The sequence below is a fragment of the Pistacia vera genome, unplaced genomic scaffold (assembly GCF_008641045.1).
Source record: "Pistacia vera cultivar Batoury unplaced genomic scaffold, PisVer_v2 Contig783, whole genome shotgun sequence".
Taxonomy (NCBI): domain Eukaryota; kingdom Viridiplantae; phylum Streptophyta; class Magnoliopsida; order Sapindales; family Anacardiaceae; genus Pistacia; species Pistacia vera.
The window spans coordinates 160,770-180,147 of NW_022196649.1; the positions used below are offsets into that span (position 1 = coordinate 160,770).

Below are 19,378 nucleotides of genomic sequence, written 5' to 3' on the forward strand. Positions count from 1 at the left end.
AGAGAATTTATGTTACCATCCGAACATCAGTGCATGAGATATATCATATATGTGGGGCAGTGGGCGGGGGAGAAGATGGGTTTTATGATTGAGGTCTTCGATAAAATGAGAGGTCTAAGAAGTTCGGTTGCTTTGTTCAGAATGTCCACGTTGCCGATCAGGATAAAAGACCGAATTTTTCACATCATTAAAAACTCTTAATGCTACCAGCTTGGTATATTCCATTGGTCAACTTGTAGCAACATCTATTGGGGATGACTGATGAAAGCAACGTAAGTTCAATTATACATACTGCAGGACATTGGACAAAGGTACACCAGAAGAGGCAAGAAGCTTATCCCCACTGAAAGTGACAACTGGCACAAAAAGAAACAACGGATTCTTTAATCTTGATAACTGATGATGATTAATCATGAGTATACATTTCCCTGATTGTGATTGGAAAATAAACTGTGTCTGGTAATAATCTTTTTCCAAATAATTGCAACTGCTGATAATACAGCAGATTATGCAAAATTCTTTCTGAATTGCTAAATTGGAAACGGGAGATGGGTATAGATTTAGTGTACAGTTAAGTAAAGCAGTGGTGATAGAGAATTAGAAAAGTGCATATCAACAACTAGTCTGCCATTTTTACAAAACTCTAGCTAACGGTAAATCTTTCTTACATACCCAGAAGATCAATAACACTACTTCATCAGCACTCTCTCTAAAAGAGTGGTTAAAGTAATACCTTCTACTATTAAGAAGAAGCTGCCTTGAAGATAAGGAAATTGAGGGTTTCTACAGAAAAATAGATGAAACTCCCTTGTGTGTGAGTGAAAAAACAACCAAAGTTAGAACCCACCACACATTGCCATCCACCCCCATATCTCTTATCAAATTCCTGCAAATGCAAACCAAAAATAGTTCAAAAAGCTGCAACAAAACTTTAGTAACTCCAGCTCAAATAGAACACGAGGAAACAGTTCTTAAATTAGAGCAAAAATTGAAAAAAAAAAAAAAAAGCGTGAAATCATAGAAAACGAATATACCTTTTTGATGTGGCCAGCAATGGATATGCCATCAACAACATCATAGAGATCAAGTGCTTGAGAAGCACAAGCCATGGCTTGGATCTGCATCTTCACCGGCATATCTGTTTCCTTAATCATACCCTTACCTTCCAACATCTTTCTCCCAGAATCCCTGAAAGGATAAATCTTTCTTTATACAGAGATACGAGGTTTGATTGATTAAATTATTGAAGCAATTACAACAAAACCTTGAAAGGCCGAGAAGCTTCTCTCTTTGAGGATTTACATCCAACAAATGACTGGTTTATTTATTGCGTGTGGAACAACTTTATAGAATTTAGACTCAACTTTGGACACCTTTTTGTCTGTATTCATTGTTTTCCTCTTTTTATATTTCGTCTTTTATGGTTATGCTCTGCGTAGTATCCACGTTTATCAACATTTGTCTCTCACTGTGTAGTAATACTCTTCACTTCTCACTTCTTACAATACTGTTGCGTTCTTAAAAGATAAACATATTTTTAATTAAATTATCTGTGTTTTTAATGAGTCATAGTTGAATTAGTCAAATAAAGATAATATTTTACTGTGGTAGATGTGATTGTTAGAGTGATTATCTCCTATTTTCTAGACATTAGCCACTTTTATTTTATATTATGTTAATTATAATCTCTTATATAAGAGAGATGAAGCAATAAAGAGCGGGTGCGTTTTTATAGTAAAAAAGGTGTTGCCTTGACGTCTTGGTTTCCTCTATTAAACCAACAATTAATTTATTTTTCCAGCTAACTATACTGTACAATATAGGTCCTTCTAAAAAGAAAAGCCAGTTCATGCCAAATACAAATACAAGAAATTTCTTGTCAATACAATTTCTGTTTCAAAATTAGTAATAAAATAAACTACTTGCTAAAATTTTATACAAATACATTTGAGCTTTGGTATGAAGTTCGTGAAACGGTTAAACACGGCAGTAGATGATGGTCTGTCGGCTAGCACCACTTACCTGGCGTATATGGAATGGGCGGTTACGTTATTACGTATGAATCAGCAGTTCCGCGGTTGGTCAAACATTGACTTTGGTTTGTTCCGAATTCACATTTCCGACGGCTAAAATACAAGTCAGTTGAAGGAGCCCATGAGAAATCATTATCTGGGCCGGTCTTTTGGTCCAAGAGTTGACCGGTCCTTTCAGAAGTGGTCGTCGGAGAGAATGGCTCAACATCGACTATTCAAACTCCAAAACCCCTTGAACCTATTTTGACTTAAAAAATAATACAGTAACCGACGATAATGCACCAAATTTGTGTATCGAATGACGTGATAAAATCCTGACTGTTGATTAATTTTAACTTAATATTAATCAACGGTTAGGATTTTGTCACGTCATTCGGTGTACTACCGTCAGTGGCTGTAGCATTACTCTTTTGACTTTGCTTAATGAAGTACATTTTCTTATAACATGAAATGAGTTACATTTATTATTGAGCTAAAAATTTAAATAAAAATAAATAATATTAATTGAATGGTATTTTTTTTCTTTTGATGATCGAAGGTGTCCGGGCCAGTTTACACACACCTTAACTAATTCTCCAAAACCCTATAACTATTGACCGACAGGTAGGAGTTCTAGTGGCTACCCCTATTAACAACCAAAGAGAGATTTAAACTCAAGACCTTTTAAATAATACACACAAAAGTCTCTATCAAATCACTCGACCACCCAAATATAGTTATTAGTTGAATAATAATTAACATTTTCCATCCAAATTTCATTCTTATAGATGATAAAATCTACTGTTACAGAAAGAGGTATGATCATGTAAGGTTGAGGCCACTAACAATCCGTTGAACCTGCATACAAAGCAAAAAAGCGTGAAGCTTACGTAAACACCAGTGTGGTGTCTGCCATAGGCACTCTAATGCTCAAGTCAGTAAGACTGAATGAGACTTATTTAGTAAAGGCTAAAGAACGGAAGGATTACTGGAAGTTTAGTCGGAGACAAAAACTACAGCATAGTTGTATAACTCTTAGAAGCAAAAATTTAGGAGCTAGTAGGTGATTGAGATTGAATGCTTAATAAGGGGCATGATCTCTCCTTATATAGTGGTCATAGGGTCTTTGAATCATAGTAGGACTTTGAATCCGTAATATTAGAGTATTGACCCTAATTTACCTTTTTAGTGGAATTGAGAGTGTAATTCACATAAGATACAAGATCTTGAGTGAATTATGATAAAACTCAAATAGGAAGTATCTGTATTAGGGCTTTAGTGGGATTCTGACCCTCTAGAAGTTATCATGTACCAATGGGCCTGACTCTAGATGGGCTAATGGTGATGCTTAATATGGAGAAAGACTGGGTTAGGCCATGGGCTGACCCATGATTGGAATTGGGCCTACATAATACAAGACGATTTTTGACCCAATTGTTCAATCCTGAAACTCCTATAGTCCTATATTAATATGTAATAAACATCCCAAATGATAAAATATTTATAACGAAATGTACCATGGGGATAGCGAGAGACAGCTCATCGAATAATACTTTGGGTACTAACGGATGAGTACTAATCTGTGTACTAACTAAAACATAATACGGGTACTATACTTTAATTAGTACACAGATTAGTACCCATCCATTAGTACCCATAGCATCACTCCAGCTCATCAACATGTCAAGAACAAAACAGTACCCATAGCATAGTAGGCAATTAATCAACGGTACAAAGAGTAAAAACTAACAAGACATATGATCTCTGGAACTCCTCACATGCCTATCGCCTTATTCTGATTATTTAATTACTTTCTCATCACCCGGCCCACTATTTATATTTTAAATCATGAAATTAATTAATTAAAATAACCCCAAACAGGCAAACACAAAAACACCACATTGGGGAAGCAGATTTCAAACTCATTTACTCATCAACACACTGTTTTGTTTTGCTTTGTAAGAGATAACAGCTGGCCTAAGGAAGAGGTCTTTAGGGTTTGAATTCTGAAAGAAACGGTCTCGTTTGTTGCTGATGGGCGATGAGAAATCGACGATCGTGATGGCCAGTAGAGACCGGGAGAGAGAAAGAGATCGAGAGTTACTAATTCCGGTCGCTGACTCCGGTGACGATGACGGATCCTCTAAACCTTCTTCCTCCTCTTCTTCTTCTTCGCATCACGCTGGTCGCGAGGTCAACTCTTCCTTTTTCGTCTTCGTAAATTTACATTTTGCATCTGTAGCTATATATTTTTGAGATATTGTAGATGATTTCGTTGTATCAGAGCTCAATGCACTTTAATGAATACAACTGCTTTAGCTTCAGATATATTTGATTGGATTAGTGAATTGGATGTCTTTTTTAGAAATTAGATTGCTTTTTCTTTTTTATTGTTCATCCAGGTTTTGTTGAAAGAGTCATATAGTTGACTGTTGATATTCAACGGATGGATAGTTCTATTGTGTTTTGCATGACATTATCTGAATGGAGCTTCTAAAGTAAATGATAACATTTCAAAACAAATGAGTAATTCAGCAAAGTTTGTATTGGCCCTCTACGAACACTTCTTGTGTTGGAGAAATTATTATATAGGTCTTTTGTATCATGGTAGTTTTTGGACCAATGAGTGTGTGTTAGCCATGTCATGTTCTGCATGTATTATTTACACTCATTAATGCATTTGTTCACACTGGATATGATGCTGTATTATCAATTATAAATTTTGCTAATGCATCTTGTTTGTTCTTCAGTTGACATGGAGTTAATATTCTATGAAATAGATGTACTTAGTAGTGTTAACCAATTTTCCCTCTCAGTGGTCTAATTTGGATTATTGGGTTTTACCTTCAAATGCTATGTAGAGCACACCAAAGCCGCTCTAATAGTTTGTTTTTATCTGCCTGTTTTTATTTTCAATTTTTGTCTGACAAATTGTTTTATGTTTTGCTGTTACTCTGTAGACTTTTTACAAAGTTGTTAGGAGCTGGGCTTCTAAGAAGTTCATGACAGGATGGTGCGTGATTTTTCCTTTTATCTGCTTTGTTCTGTATAAGTAAATGAATATGCTTTACCTTTGACAGTTCTTTGGATATAAAAAAGATATCAATTGCTTAAAAGAATTTGGACCTTGCATGTTTTTCGTTTAAACTGGTTAATGTTATCTAGTATTGAAAATTTCCCACCTGCCGGGTTCCTTTGAAAGTTCTTTTGAGTAAAAAAACCTGCAATATTAACCGATCTGTACTGTAGAAGTTTCCGGTTACTAGATTTGATATTGTTATGAGTTTTTTAAATTATTGGCTTAAGAAGTTTGCTAGGGCATTTAATAATGTGTGGCACAGAAATGATAGGTTGGAAATTGGGGCTGTGGGAATCTGTAGGAGCATGTCATGACTATCAAAGAGTTTCATTCTTAATCATTCAATTTTATTTTTGACTGTGCTTTCTTAGAAATTTTGATCTTTGAAGAAATCCTTATCCGTTGAATATGAGTACAGATTGTATCAAAAACCATTCTTGAAGACTCCGTTTTGCTAACGCTCTGGGGGTTTCCTTTTATAAAGTTACTTCTTATGAGTTGCATACTTGCCTACTCATTTGCCACATCTAGGATTTGACTTGTATCATTGATAAGTATAGGAACTGAACCATTATGACAAGGAAAAAAGTGACACTTTTTGAATAAATGATATTTGGTTTTACTCTCCGATGCTTCATGTTAATGCATCAGTTGACTACTAAAACATCAGCCTCTTTCCCTTCACATGTCATGAATTTCTGTTTCCATCAATAAGTGGTGCTTGCTTCTACTTTACATGATGGATTTAGGAACTTCAGACATCCTAAAATTTGTGTCAATAAGTAGTGGTCATGTGCTAAACCTTGTAAACCTTACTGCCATAGTTCCTTTCAGTTTATCCTAGCCACTATCCTACTGCAATGATTCTTCCTAAGAAGAATGTCCATCTTTGCCCATCTTTTGGTAATTTGTTTGCAAGAGGTAGATCTGTTACTCCTATGACATTCCTTGTACTATGCTTAAGTATCTTTATCAAGTAGTGGGAGATGTTTTATGAGCTCCAACTCTGGATTTGGTAAGGCCTTGTGAATGACTTTGCCAGTTGAATTGGAATTTTTGAACTATTAGTCCTTTCAAATTGAGCAACTAAGGGAAGAAGACCATGTGCATGTCATGAAACACCATGAGACTGAAATTTTTGAGATGCCTCTTTCATAAAAAAATGGATTTGATAACAGTATGAATGCATGAAGTTGTCCTGGTGAGCAAGTGTTATTCCTTTGTGGACCCTCCAAATATGTTGCTAAATGAGTTTGTATTTTTGTAAGTTTAACTGTTGGCTGTTTATAGTTCTTAGAATCATGATTGTTGGGCTGAATGAAATAGTTGCTCATTTTTTTCAGTTGTTTTTTGCAGTGTCATCCTTTTTCCAATAGCGGTTACTTTCTATATAACCTGGTGGTTTATTCACTTTGTGGATGGCTTTTTCTCTCCAATCTACGTTCAACTAGGAATTGATATATTTGGTAAGCCATGTTCTTTTATTACCATTTCATATGTTGGCTAATGCAAAGCAACTCCCTTTCCTGTCATTTAACATGTTGGCTGACTTGTACACTTCAGAGATTGCCTTGATAAATTCATTTTCTTTGCGGTAGCATGAAATTTGATCACTTAGGTTATGAATTGCTCAATTTTTCAGTAATTTCAATATGTGTGATGCAACAACTTTTTGACCATTTTAATGGAATTAGAAATGTTGCCAGAAGAAGGTGAAAAAGATTTCATTTTTGTTAACTTTGTCTAGTTCAGATATTCCAGGAAGTTAGGACTTTTCTTTTTCGTCTAGTCTGTTCCATTTGATAGATTTTCCGTTTGACTATTCTATCTGTATTCTGATTTAAGTTGCTGAATAAATTGATACTCTACCTGTCTTATTTGATATCTTGACTTGTTTTTCCTTTAGGTCTTGGGTTTATAACTTCTGTGACGTTCATCTTCTTGGTTGGGGTGTTCATGTCGTCATGGTTGGGAACATCTGTCTTGAGTCTTGGTGAGTGGTTTATCAAAAGGATGCCATTTGTTCGTCATATCTATAATGCTTCGAAGCAAATTAGTGCTGCCATATCACCAGGTGTGCATTCAGTTGATGATCTTCTTTGATTGGAATGATTTTTGGCATGAGGAATTTATAGTCCATATCACTCTATTATTACAGATCAAAACACGCAGGCCTTCAAGGAAGTGGCAATCATAAGGCATCCACGTATTGGTGAATATGCGTTTGGGTTCATTACTTCATCTGTTGTCCTCCAGGTACACAAAATGATTTTTCAGTGTGAAACTATCATATGGCATTGAATTAATTAGATATATAAATATGTTATTTGCAATTCTATAAACCCATTCTCCTTCAAAAATTTTATGGGCTTAATTGTGTTGGCATTCACATTGTTTGTTGAATCTTGGGACTGTGCTTGTTGCTGAATCACTGCTAGCTTCCAAACTTCAGCTTATCTCCATAGTATTTGAAGCTCATAGGCTTAATACTGACATTGTCAAATGTATAGTTCAAGGACAACCGTCCTTCATATTATGATGAATGATGAATGAACCTTATTATCCATGTAAATTTTCATTTTGCATGTAAAGGCATTTTTTTTCTTTTGGCTTTCATAGAGCAGTCTCTCTTGTGCACTCACTAATGCATGCCTATGTACTTCTTTCTTTTCTGTCTTTTTTTTTCCTTTCTAAAGTTTGGCACTTTTCTGCTATAATATATTTAACTGGTTATTGGCTATTATTTGGTCACTGTTTTGAAGACGAGCCAGGTTTGTTGAGTTCAAATTTGTAGGGAGAATGCAATATTAACATCCTTCTCTCTCCCCTTGAATGCAGAACTATTCTGGAGAGGAGGAGCTATGTTGTGTCTATGTTCCCACTAACCATCTTTACATTGGTGATATATTCCTCATTAATACCAAGGATGTGATCAGACCGAATCTATCAGTTCGGGAAGGGATTGGTAAGGACTCAACTATATCTTAGCTACTTGATTTAGAAATGCTAAGGCTGGGAAGAAAGGAAGATTCCTTTTTCGCTCAGCAATATGCCACTCCTGCCTGTTAATGGCCTTTGAGGACCTCTTTTAGAATTTTTCCCTTCTTGATAGTAAGGGCATCAGAAAGCCTATGGCGCTCAGTGTGGTGCAGAACAGAAAGGATTTGTAATTGGGCACTTTTTTGGTAGAGGGTGACTCAATCTTGAAGATAGAGTAACCTGTGTTGAGCATGTTAATGGTTTAGATGCTGAAATGTGAAGAAAGAAAATGAGAACATCCCTTTAACATCCATTGAAATTCTTCTTTACTGTTACATTTAGTTCACTAAGATTTCTTGTTTGCCTATTGCAGAAATTGTTGTTTCTGGCGGCATGTCGATGCCCCAGATCTTGTCAACTCTGGAAACTCGTATGCCACTGGATAGAAGTAGACCTAACAGAAGCTGATAGTTGTAGAGGTATTTTTTTATTTTATTTTTTTATATTTCTTTGGTTTCAATCGTTTCTTCAGAATTAGAATGGCCAGTTGGTCAGATACGTTGTTAATGCAGGATGTCGGTAAGATTAAATTTTTTTTTTTTTTTTTTTTTTTTTTTGGGAGGATGTATTAAGATTGTTATAGCATTTGTAAGTTGTAACATTAATTTCTTTGTAGAAAGTAGAATTTAGTGTTTTGTTTGGAAATATAGTTTGGTTGATAAATACAAGGACTTTTCTCGGCTTTGGATTGTAATCTTTTCACAATTATAATTTATAAGTGTTTTCGAGATGCGTACTGAACTGTTTAATACCGCTTTAGTGGCGGTTTTTTCTTTATTATGTTGTATCGTATCAAACGTTTTATAGACTACACTAACTGTTCCCCGATAAAATGAGAAAAACAAATTGGGTTTGGACTATAGTGTGTAGGATTTATTTAAAGTACAAAGTGTGTCATAAAATTCAATGATTTATCAATTATATCTTTAATGAAATAATAAGTATTATATTACTAGTATATAGAGTAGATTATGTTAGACTTGATAGTTTAAATGGAATCTAACATTGAGTCTAACATTTAATAGTATGGTTTAATAACTTAATTAAACCATATTAAATTATGTTAGATGATGTTGGATTTGACAGTCTAATGAATTATGGTTATTTTTGTTCTTTTATTTTTTTATTGAGGACAAATAAGTTAAGTCATGTGATTTTATGTTTATATCTGTCCATAAATAAATCTCAAATTTTGAGAATTAAGAGTAGTAAAGCCGCTTATATGTGAAAATATTTCAAAATTGAAAATTCTAAAAAAAAAAAAAAAAACCATTGTATTCTAAATTTTATAGCCGGATGTGCTTTTAATATAAAGCTATTATTCGATATAATAATAATAATAATAATAATAATAATAATAATGTGATAATGTAAAATTATCACATTAACCATAAAAATAAATAAATATGATAGCTGAAGACGTGTAACAGCGACTTAGCTTTATATGGGATAAGATTTAAAAAACAAATTTTGCTCTCTCTCCACAAACCCACCCCACCTCCCCACTTTCCAAAAAAAAAAATTTCTCACCAAATATGAAATGTCCCTTCCACATTAGTTTAAATTAGGACGAAATTGCCCCTTCTTGTCCAATTAACACTTAGCCTAACACCTCTTTTTCTTCTCTCAATATATATATATATTTTTTTTTCTCTTATCAACAAGTTCTCACACCATCCAATATTATTGAAGCTTAATTTGTTGAGAAGAAGATATTATTTGGCTCATTTGTTGAGTTTTTCGTCTACTAGAAGCCATAACCCAATAGGTATATTATTTATAATTTGAAATATTTGATAGATTAGTATATAATTGAAAATTTCTTATAGATTTGATCTTAAATACTGTATTAAGCTTGGGATGAGTAATTGGTATGTTTGTTATGTTAATTTGTAAGTAGGAATGTATAAAATAGTTGAGGTTGTGAATTTAAAGTAGTTTTAGTCGGGTTTACAATAGAGGTCAAGACGACTAGTGTCTGATACTCGATAATAGGACACTATTGGGCATACGTTTTTAGCAACCTGATAAGCGCCTGATTGTAGGGTATAGGGCATATTTGAAGTAGAAACACCCGATAAAGTGGATCAAACGATATCAGGCTATGTCAGATATTATAGGTTTTGAAATAATGCCTGATTGATAAGTATCGAGCATTGTCGGGTTGAATTGGTACTTTATTTATTTTGTGTTATGAATTCTACAAATTGCTTATACTTGTGCATATATTAACCTCTTATATTAACTTTGCAGAAACAATGGATGTTATTTGGGTTTTTACGAAGTACAAAGGACGTTGGGAGTCTCAGAGTTCAATACAATATGTACAAGGAAACCTTATAATGTATTGATAACTTACACTTTAACCATACTAAAGCATTAATCATAATGCTTTAGTATGGTTAAAGTGTAAGTTATCAATACATTCAGGAAAAAAAAAATAAATAAAATTGGCATATGTAATTATAATGAACTATACCATTAGAAATCCTTGTAGACACAATCTAATCAGACGCATAATTTGCCAATAAACTTATATAAACGCATAGACAAAAACAAATATTATCATTAAACTTCAATAAACGCATCTACAATTATATTGTTTATTAATTTACTTTTGTAGTAGCAATACTTCATAAAAAATAAAAAATAAAAAAATTTGCAATATGCCTTATAAGTGTGGATCCAACATGTCTCTTAGGGCGCGTTTAGTTTAGAGAATGTTAGATTACCTTGAAGATTATTGAAAATCTTTAGGAAAATGTGTTTGGTTAGTTAGAATAAATTGGTGGATATGTTTTATTAATATGTCTGGCTGGGATGAATAAATTGGTGGGTATGTTATTTAAATAACTAAATTGTCCTCTAATTAAATATTATTTTTTAATATTGATTATTATTTGGATTATTATAACCATCCTGCATTTAAAAACTTAGCAAAAACAACCCCATAATAAAAGTTTGAAAAATCAACAAAGCAACCCCACCAACCCAGCCATTATCGTCCACCGACAACCACCGCCGGTAAACTAACGACACACGGAAGGCAGGAAATGGCCTCCATGCGCCGTATGGCCATTTTCGACCAGAGATCTGGCCGTCAATAGCTAGATCGATAGCCATTGACAGCCACAGACTTGATCATTGATGGCCAGATCTCTCGCAAAACATGGCCATATCGGCACATGGCGGCCATTTTCGGCCTTCGGTGCGCGGTTTCGACGGCGGTGGTCGACGACAGGTGGGTGGGGGTGGTGGCTTGGGTGGGCTGTGTTGAAGTGTAAAATAGGAAATATGATTATTCTCATTAAAGACTATCTTCTATATTAGGTTATGATCAAAGCTATTAAAAATTAAATCAGTTATAATAAGAATGTAACAATTTACTTCCTAGATTAGTCTTTTGTTTTTGCTATAAATTCATTGTACATTTCATTGTGAAAGAATAAGTAAAAACAAAGTATTTCTTCACATGGTATCAGAGCCAGGTTTCTGAAATTCCAAATTTTTTCTTTTTCTTCTCTCTTTCTCGGCAATTTTTTTTTCTGGCGACTGTTCTCCGGCAATGATCAGGATCTGGTCTAATCACACCAGACTGATCGTCTTCTCATCGTCGTCATAACCCAAGTGGTTTCGTCGTCGGTCGCCGCTGCACGTGCCAATCGTGTTTCCGTCAGCCTCTGCTCCAATCTGCTTTTCCGGCGAGCGTGAGCTCTCATTGCCACCAGCATCTTGTTCCTCTCCACCTCGTCGGCAAAACCCTTCAAGGTATTTCAGCTTCTGCTCCGATCTGTTTTTTCGGCAAGCGTGAGCTTCTGCTTTTCTGTCAGCTTCAAGACACTATGACCTTCTTCATGGATCCCCTTTCATCAGCCTCTCACTCGCATCCGAGTGGTTTTTTCTTTTTTATCTCTCTCTCCCATCACCACTGAGAGATTAATTGGGATTGCTAATTATTCATCCTGGGCTGCCTCTGTCGAATTATGGTGTATGGGTCAAGGTATGGAGGATCACTTGACCACCAAGGTTGTCGATATTACATCAGATAAGTCTTCTTGGACTAAAATTGATGCTATGTTGTGTAGTATGTTATGGCAAACTATTGATCCCCCCCTTCACCCTATTTACAAATCTTACCGCTCTTGTGTTGATATTTGGAGTTAGGCTAAACTTCTTTATACAAATGACATTCAACGTTTATATTCTGTTGTGTCCAACTTAGTTCATCTCAAACACCAGGATATGAATATTTCGGACTTCCTTGGTAAGATGGCCTCCTTTAAGACAGAATTCAATATGCTGTTACCAGTTGGTAAATCTGCGGCAGAAGATTTGGCTCAAATGGACAAGTTCTTTATGGTCCTGACACTTGCAGCTCTAGGTCCAGATCTTACACCTATTCGAGATCAAATCTTTTCTGGATCTACTGTGCCTTCCCTTGATGAAGTGTTTGCCAGATTATTTCGTGTTTCCTCCCCTACTATAGTGCATTCCCCTGGTAACTCTTCGGTTCTTGTTTCTCAGTCCCACACTTTTACTAAAAGAGAACAGGGCGATCGAGGTGGCAGAGGAAATCGACCCAAGTGTAGTTACTATCATCGGTGGGGGCATACCAGAGAGAAATGTTTTAAGTTACATGGTCGACCTACCCGGGCTGCTAATATTGCTCAAGCTGATCACTCTGATCTTCATTCTGAGTCCTCTACAGTGCAGGTTCAGCCCTCCTTAACTCTCACAGGTACTGATTATGATGAATACTTACAGTATCAGGCTAGTAAGCAGTCTTCTTCATCCATTGCCTCCGTCGCTCAAACGGGTAATTCAGTTGCCTGCCTTACTCAATCTTCCACTCTAGGACCTTGGGTCCTGGATTTAGGTGCCTCGGATCATATTTTTGGTAACCCTCGTTTACTTACTCAGATTACAAATACTGCATCTTTACCCCTTGTTACTTTAGCTAATGGGTTTAAAACCGATGTTCAAGCTATTGGTTGTGCAAAACCCCTCCCTTCCTTAGAATTAGACTCTGTGCTTTATATTCCCAAATGTCCCTTTAATCTTGTGTCTGTCAGTAAACTTACGCGCTTTTTAAATTGCTCTATTCGTTTTGATACTGACTCTGTTGTTATCCAAGATAGCGACACGGGACAGATGATTGACATAGGACGTGAGTCACAGGGTCTCTATCATCTCCATATCCCATCTACAGTATGCACTGTCTCCGAGTCTCCGGATCTCCTTCATAATCGCTTGGGCTATCCTAGTCTTTCCAAACTTCAGAAAATGATCCCAGGTCTATCTAAATTATCGTCCTTAAGTTGTGAGTCGTGTCAGCTTGGAAAGCATACTCGTAGTTCTTTTCCAAAGCATGTCAATAAATGGGCTGCGTCCCCCTTTGAGTTAGTGCATTCAGATGTGTGAGGTCCTTGTCGTGTTACCTCTAATTTGGGATTTAAATATTTTGTTACCTTTATTGATGACTATTCCTGTTGCACTTGGTTATTTCTTATACGATTTCGTTCTGAATTATTTTCCATATTTTCATCATTTTGTGCTGAAATTAAGACTCAACATAATACTACCATTTGTATATTACGGAGTGATAATGCTCGTGAATATTTCTCTGATTCCTTTACTAAATTCATGTCATCTCAGGAAATTCTTCATTAGTCTTCTTGTGCTTATAGTCCCCAACAGAATGGCATTGCTGAGCGTAAAAATAGACACCTTTTTGAAACTGTTCGCATTCTTCTTTTACATAGCCACGTCTCTTTCCGTTTTTGGGCTGACGCTGTTCTGACCGCTTGTTACTTAATAAATCACATGCCTTCTTCTGTCTTACAGGACCAGGTCCCACACTCCATATTATTCCCTGATCATCCATTATTTTCTCTTCCCCCACGTGTCTTTGGGAGCACCTGTTTTGTTCACATTTTCTCTCCTGGTCAGGATAAATTGTCAGCCAAGTCTACGAAGTGTATTTTCTTAAGGTATTCACGTTTTCAGAAGGGCTACAAGTGTTATTCTCCCGCCACACATCGCTATTTCATCTCTGCTGATGTTACGTTCTTTGAGTCTTCTCTATTTTTTCCTTATCCTACATTAGAGTCTGATCCAATAGTAGATGTTCTACCAATTCCATACATTACTTTCCACCTTCATTTGTTTCGGTACCTCAGTCTACTACTAATACCTCTCTTCCTGTCGACAATAGTCTTGTTCCTTTTACAGGTGATCCTGATGTTCCTGCTGCTGTTCCTGAGATCCCTGTCACTGCAGGTCCTATGCTCGATTCTTCCAATGCCACGGTCTTGTCTCAGGCTGATTAGTTTCCCATTGCTATTTGTAAAGGTATGCGATCTACACGCAACCCTCATCCTATCTACAATTTTTTGAGTTATCATCGTTTATATCCTTCATATTATGCCTTTGTATCCCCCATTTCTTCTGTTTCTGTTCCTTGCACTGTTCATGAGGCACTTTCTCACCCCGGGTAGCGTCAGGCAATGGTTGAAGAAATGTCTACTTTGCATCATAATCATACTTGGGAGTTAGTTTCCTTACCTCCGGGCTATTCGACTGTTGGTTGTCGATGGATTTACACTATAAAGGTTGGTCCAGGTGGCAAGGTTGATCAGCTGAAAGCCTGTTTGGTGGCCAAGGGATACACTCAGATCTATGGGACATATTTTTTGACACTTTTTCTCCTGTTGCTAAGATGTCTTCCATCCGGTTGTTCTTTGCTATGGCTGCCATTCGACACTGGCCTATGCATTAATTGGATATTAAGAATGCTTTTCTTCATGATGAACTTTAGGAAGATATTTATATGGAGCAACCTCCTGGTTTTGTTGCTCAGAGGGAGTTTGGTTTGGTATGTAAACTTCGTCGTTCTTTATATGGCCTAAAACAGTCTCCTCGTGCTTGGTTTGGACAATTTAGTACAATTATCCAAGAGTTTGGTATGATTCAATGTGAGTCTGATCACTCTATTTTCTATAGACATACATCACCAGGGCAATGTATCTATCCGGTTGTCTATGTCGATAATATTGTTATTACAGGGAGTGATCAAGATGGCATTGGACAGTTGAAGCAACACTTGTTCAAACACTTTCAGATGAAAGACTTAGGGCTACTCAAATACTTTCTTGGCATAGAAGTCGCTCAGTCCAAATCTGGTATTGTTATTTCTCAGAGGAAGTATGCACTGGATATTCTAGAGGAAACAGGGATGTCAGATTGCAGACCAATAGACTCTCCTATGGATCCTAATTTAAAACTTTCACTTGGACAGGGGGAGCCTCTTGCTGATCCTGGAAGGTATCGAAGACTTGTTGGAAAACTTAACTATCTTACTATCACACGACCTAGTATTTCCTTTTCTGTCAGTGTTGTAAGTCAGTTCCTTCAAACTCCATGTGATAGTCATTGGGATGCAGTTGTCCAGATTTTAAGGTATATCAAGGGAGCACTAGGTAGAGGCTTACTGTATGAAAATAAGGACCATTCACATATTGTCGGATATTTAGATGTTGATTGGGCAGGTTCTCCATCTGATAGACGTTCTACCTTAGGCTTTTATGTCATTGTTGGAGGAAACCTAGTTTCATGGAAAAGTAAGAAACAAGCAGTTGTTGCAAGGTCAAGTGCTGAAGCAGAGTATCGTGCAATGGCCTTAGCCACTTGTGAGCTTGTTTGGTTAAAACAACTAATTCAAAAGTTGAGATTTGTCGAAGTATCACAAATGAAGTTACTTTGTGATAATTAGGCTACCCTTCATATTGCTTCAAATCTAGTGTTTCATAAGAGGACTAAACACATAGAAATTGATTGTCACTTTGTTCGAAAGAAAGTTCTATCAGGGTGTATTGCAACTAGTTATGTCAGTTCCAACGACCAGTTAGCAGACATCCTCACTAAGTCTCTCAAGGGTTCTCGTGCTGATTTTATTTGTAACAAGCTTGGTGCATATGACTTATATGTTCCAGCTTGAGGGGGAGTGTTGAAGTGTAAAATAGGAAATAGGATTATTCTCATTAAAGACTATCTTCTATATTAGGTTAGGATCAAAGCTATTAAAAATTAGATCAGTTATAATAGGAATATAACAATTTACTTCCTAGATTAGTCTTTTGTTTTTGCTATAAATTCATTGTACATTTTATTGTAAAAGAATAAGTAAAAACAAAGTATTTCTTCACAGGCTGCAATTTGTTTTGAATTCAAGGGTAATTTTGTCCAACAAGTTAATTAATTGGGGTGAAATAGTAAAAACTATATTCATGTAAATAAATTTAAAAATAAGGGTATTATTGTCCTAAAATTTTATTAATAAGGGATAGAATTGTAAAAAAAAAAAAAAAAAAAAAATTACCCTGGTAATCTTACAATACCTAAGAAAATTAAGGTAATCAGATTACCTCAAATATTACCAATAGTAACTACTATTGGTATTTGAAGATTACTGGAATCTTATATTACTTGACAACCAAACGTGGTAATCAAGTAATATAAGATGACATAACCCCAATAATCCCCATTACCTCCAACCAAACGCCCCCTTAATATAAGAAAGTGATATGTTATGCATAAAGGATCCTATAAACTTCAATTTAAATACGTCATAATTATTAAACTTTGTATCTTGTTATAGTATGCCATCATCTAACCTCTTCACCTCAAAATTTTTCCATTTTTAAATCACGATTCAAGTACTTTTCAAAGTAACTAATCTTCTTCAACAAGGGGCGATAACTTTCAATAGTTGGTAGCATATGCTCTATAGTGTTTTGCCCAATGTTACGAAAATATTTTTAATAATTGTCATTTTACCCTAGCAAAGAAGTAATTATGTTTTTAATCACATGAAAACAATATATAATAACATATATGTTGGAAATAAACGTAAAAAATTTAGTTTTAAAAAAGCAATAATGTTTTGTGAAAGTGTCTGAATATGCCCAAAATGACTCGGTACCCCCAATCAGGTCATTACATACATACCCTAAACCACCCGATCACCCTCATTTGTTAATATGTAAAATTTCCCGGATATGCCTTAAACCACCTTATAGTCCCCTTATCATGTCGTTTATAGCATGCGATATACCACATAATTACCCCCATCAGTTAATATATAAAGTTTGATACACCCTTTCCTCAGGGTTATTTTAAAAAATGTCTTAGAGTGCCTAATAGGACTATATTGGAAGGTATCGAGCTAAATTACAAAATATTAAGTGGCTCGATACCTTCTGACATCACCTATAGGGGGTTTTGTAACCANATGAAGCACTTTTTGGCCAAGCACCCAATTATCTCAAGCTAAAAAAATTTGGGTGTCTTTGCTACCCACTCACACGGGTCTATAACACTCATAAAATGGAGCCCAAGTCCAAACCATGTTTGTTTCTCAGCTACTCACAAACCCAAAGTGCTTATAAGTGTTTAGACCCTCAAACCCAAAAACTCTACATTTCACGGCACGTGGTATTTGATGAAAATCAACACCACACATTCTCGAAAAACATTGCATCAGTCTCTCAGAAACTTACCCAACAAAGTCTTTCAACCTTTCATATCGCAAGCTCCCTTCCTCTCTTTGATAACCAAATCGTCTCTTGGCCATTTCCATCGCGAAGTCCACCGGCTCTGTCTCCGTTATCAATACCATCGTCTCTGGAAGGTGTTCCTGCTACTGTTGCACCCTCCTCTGGTAATCTCGCTAGCCCTCAATTTTCAATTGCTCCACCAGAAAATCTAGAGTATGTTTTCTCAAATTCAAATACTTTGGTCTCTAATTCTCATGATAATTTTGATGCTACTCACATTGTCAATCCTTCAATTTTGCATGAGTCCTCCACCGAGCAAACTCTAGGTCAGACTGAACATACCCAAAACTCAATTGAAGAAAATCAACCCGAAACCAGTGTTCTGTCTCAACGTGTTCATAGGATGACAACTCGATCCATGAACAAAATCTTCAAACCCAAACAACTCCACACTGTGTCCAAACATCCTCTTCCCCAAACTATTGAACCAACGTGTGTGAGTCAAGCCCTATCTCAACTAGAATGGCGTGAGGCCATGTCCCATGAACTCACTGCCCTCATGAAACATGGAACCTGGGATCTTGTTCCACCCCCACTGAATTGTAAACTAGTAGGCTGTAAGTGGGTATTCAGGGTAAAAAGGAAACCTGATGCGTCAATGGATAGATTCAAAGCCCGTCTTGTTGCAAAAGGATACAATCAGCGTCCCGGGCTTGATTACAAAGAAACATTCAGCCCAGTTGTTAAACCTGCCACTATTAGAGCTTTTATATCCATTGCTGTAATGAAAGGCTGGCAGATAAGGCAAATGGACGTTAATAATGCCTTTCTAAATGGCAAATTGACGAAAACAATTTTTATGGTACAAACCCTAGGGTTTAAAGATCAGTTCTGACCTAATCATGTTTGTCAATTACGAAAAGCCATACAACTTTGAAAACTACCATTTTACAGCTTGGTTTTCACAATTCTAAGGCCGATTCTTCCTTATTTATATACACAAAAGGCTCTATCATTTGTTATTTTCTGGTGTATGTGGATGATTTACTGATTACAGGAAATGACTCTACTTTTGTCGCCTCTATTATTAAACAACTGTGTGCTATTTTCTCTCTCAAAGACATGGGTCTTCTTCATTTTTTCTTGGGAATTGAAGTTATCCCAACTCAGGAAGGGCTATTTCTGTCACAACACAAGTATGTTCGTGACCTCTTATCCACCACTAGTATGAGTGGTGCCAAAGACGTCTCTACACTGCTTTCTACGAGTCAATCACTTCACTTATTTGATGATACAGCCTCTGTAGATAGCTCAGAATTTCGAAGAGTGATAGGCAGCCTTCAGTACCTTTCACTCACACGTCTAGACATTTCATTTGCTGTCAACAAGCTCTCTCAATTCATGCACAAGCCCACAACAACACACTAGACAACAACAAAAAGGCTTTTGAGGTATCTAAAGCAAACGATCTTCCATGGCATTCAAATCACTAAGGTTGGTTCTCCTGTTTTAACAACTTATTCCGACTCTGACTGGGCTGGAAATGTTGATGATCGCACATCCACATCAGCATACATCACCTTCTTAGGACCTAATCCTATCTCTTGGAGCTCAAAGAAACAAAAAGCAGTTGCAAGATCAACAACGGAAACCGAGTATCGCTCCCTTGCAAACACTGCTTCAGAAACCATGTG

The 19,378-nt window shown here is 36.2% G+C and overlaps 2 protein-coding genes across 4 annotated transcripts; one reads left to right on the forward strand and one right to left on the reverse strand.

Annotated features, from left to right (window-relative positions):
* Nucleotides 1-147: 147 nt before the first annotated feature.
* Nucleotides 148-1,386, reverse strand: LOC116116786 (dynein light chain LC6, flagellar outer arm-like). 3 transcript variants are annotated; one of them, XR_004125864.1, is made up of 3 exons: nucleotides 1,035-1,172; nucleotides 673-886; nucleotides 148-356 (listed from the first exon to the last, which is right to left on the reverse strand). XR_004125864.1 is itself a non-coding variant. In XM_031402837.1 (3 exons), exons 2-3 carry the CDS (start codon nucleotides 1,170-1,172, stop codon nucleotides 743-745), a joined length of 282 nt encoding a protein of 93 aa, XP_031258697.1. In that variant the 5' UTR covers nucleotides 1,173-1,188; nucleotides 1,265-1,386. The 3 variants fall into 3 exon arrangements, 2 of the variants coding, with proteins under 2 accessions (XP_031258698.1, XP_031258697.1); XM_031402837.1 differs by lacking the exon at nucleotides 148-356 and adding an exon at nucleotides 1,265-1,386 and having other exon boundaries at nucleotides 743-886; nucleotides 1,035-1,188; XM_031402838.1 differs by lacking the exon at nucleotides 148-356 and having other exon boundaries at nucleotides 405-886.
* Nucleotides 1,387-3,946: 2,560 nt separating this feature from the next.
* LOC116116802 (protein LIKE COV 1-like) lies at nucleotides 3,947-8,824 on the forward strand. Its single transcript, XM_031402856.1, has 7 exons — nucleotides 3,947-4,205; nucleotides 4,973-5,025; nucleotides 6,448-6,557; nucleotides 6,998-7,165; nucleotides 7,250-7,347; nucleotides 7,930-8,056; nucleotides 8,444-8,824. The coding sequence occupies exons 1-7, from the start codon at nucleotides 4,047-4,049 to the stop codon at nucleotides 8,536-8,538; spliced, it is 810 nt and encodes a 269-aa protein (XP_031258716.1). The 5' UTR covers nucleotides 3,947-4,046; the 3' UTR covers nucleotides 8,539-8,824.
* Nucleotides 8,825-19,378: the final 10,554 nt, after the last annotated feature.